At 53.2% G+C, this 2,089-nt stretch overlaps 1 protein-coding gene across 1 annotated transcript in view; it reads right to left on the bottom strand.

The window, feature by feature from the left end:
* The window catches only part of LOC127748817 (calpain-C-like), a 35,962-nt gene extending 35,729 nt beyond the window's left edge, over window positions 1-233 (bottom strand). Inside the window, exon 1 of the mRNA XM_052263803.1 lies at window positions 170-233. Within this exon, the coding sequence (XP_052119763.1) occupies window positions 170-205 (36 nt within the window). The 5' untranslated portion in view covers window positions 206-233. The remainder of the gene's footprint in view (window positions 1-169) is intronic.
* Window positions 234-2,089: the final 1,856 nt, after the last annotated feature.

Below are 2,089 nucleotides of genomic sequence, written 5' to 3'. Positions count from 1 at the left end.
CCCCCCCCCACCTCCCGCACCTAGCTCAAGTCAGACGCGCCATGGCGCGGCGGCGGTCTATCGCACCCGGCTCCATCAATGTGTACGAGTGGCGATGGGAGCGCAGCTTGCAGGTGCAATGATGAAGGTTACGCCGGACGGCCGGGGTCACCTATGTAAGAGGACTTACGTCACTTTTGCCGCGTCTCAAATCCGTGTCCAGCATTCAGGATGATTGGCGACGCACAGTCTGCAAAGTCAAAGAAAAAGGCAAACGGTTAGATAAAGCGGCAAGGTGAGTAAATCAAGAGCAGACGGGATACGAAAGAGTTGCTGTCGTACTCCACATTCTCATTAATATTCTCAGTAATACGTTCAAAGTGATACTTGCAATAAGAGCGATTGCAAACAATGTTTCTGTGTATATTTTTTTATTATCGTGCACTACTCGACACACACGATCTAATTTACTCTTCAAGCATGGTCAATTAATCATGTTTTGCAATAGGATAGGACAAAGGATATGCTTCACTTATTCTGAAGATAGTGATAGTATCGCCTGTTTCAACATTTAATTGAGACAAGAAACAGTTTGTCTGGGTGCATATTTTGCACAATGCACACGCAGAATTGTTTTCTTGAAAAATCATATTGCAATTTTTTCCTTTGTTTCAAAGGAATTTCCTTCGTTTAACGACAAAAATTCGTTCTGTTTATTTAGAGAAAAATTTCCTTGATTCAAGGCTGAAGGAAACTCCCTTGTTTCGGAGAGACGATTTTCTGGGTACAATGTACGATGATCGCGTGCACCCTGACCCTGCGCGGCCCACGACCCTGACCCAGAGCGCATCCACGCCCCGCCCCGCCATGGTCCGGTTCCCTCCCGGGAAAACTCGGCCAAGTAGCTGTTTCACGCGAATAATATAGGAATCTCACGCATGCTCGGCTGGCAGCCGCAGGACGCCGCCGCCCGGCCGCTCCTCACTACATCCCTCCCGCCCCGCCTCACCCCGCCCCGCCGAGCTCCCACGCCCCACAGCCATGCTGCTGGCCATGTGAGTGGAGATGGCTGGACCTGGACGAGTAAACGAAGCACACTTTCTCACGATCAAGGCCAGGCCCGACATGCCTCCAGCCAGCGCGTGCAGCGCGGCGGGGCGGGGCGGGGCGCGGGCGTGGCGCGGGCGAAGGTGAAAAGGTGTTGCAGGTGCACGTCCGTGCGCGAGTCGTGTGGCGAGCTCCGTTCCAAGAGCCATACACAACCGGATTCGCACAGAGGAATCTATAAGCACCCCCCGATAGACCAAGTACGCACAATAACAATTACTCTTGCAGCCAACACAAGATGGTCAAGGCCATAATAATATCGAAGAAGATGACAAATCCCAGAGATAGAACACATAAGTAATGTATCCCGGTTGAAAACTCTTAACGAAACAAACTGACCAACAATAACAAACAATAACATTACGTACATCATATAGAAAGAGAGAGGGGCACAAAGCGTGCAGCAGTGCAGTGCCCGCGCTTTCGGCTCCCCGCTCTCCGACGCAGCCGACCGCGGCGCCTGGCGGCTGCAGCAGCGGCCCCGCCGGCCAGCACCCCAACGAGCACGCGATAAACGACTACATATCCGCCCCGCCCGGGCGCCGCCTCGGCACCGCCCCGCCGCGGGGGAACTTTCCCTGGCTAAGAGAGTAGAGCGATCGCAAGAGATCATCGGAATGGCGTGGCGTGGCGTGGCGTGGCGGGGCGTGGCGAGCGGCGCGAGCCCGCGCAAGATGGAGAGGGTGTCGGTGTGGGCAGCCCACAGGGTGGCGCGAAGCACTCAGTCAGACAGGGGACCCGCAGTCACGGCCGGGTGTGAGGGTGAGAGATTTACGTCTGAAACTGACCCGCGCGCGGGCCGCGTGGCTTGGGTAGGGCCGAGGGGTCGTCAACTTCGATATTCCTCCGTACACGGACTGATATTACCTCAAATATTACACCAATATTAGCCATATTACTGGTAATATTACCTCGATATTACACATTTTCTTGTATTATGACGTCACAGCTTGAAAATTGTCTCAATATTACCAATATTATTTGTAATATTCAATATTCCTCC

The sequence above is a fragment of the Frankliniella occidentalis genome, unplaced genomic scaffold (genome assembly GCF_000697945.3).
Source record: "Frankliniella occidentalis isolate FOCC.00 unplaced genomic scaffold, Focc_3.1 Scaffold14, whole genome shotgun sequence".
Taxonomy (NCBI): domain Eukaryota; kingdom Metazoa; phylum Arthropoda; class Insecta; order Thysanoptera; family Thripidae; genus Frankliniella; species Frankliniella occidentalis.
Note: the sequence above shows the minus strand (reverse complement) of the source record. Positions and strands in the feature narration are given on the sequence as shown.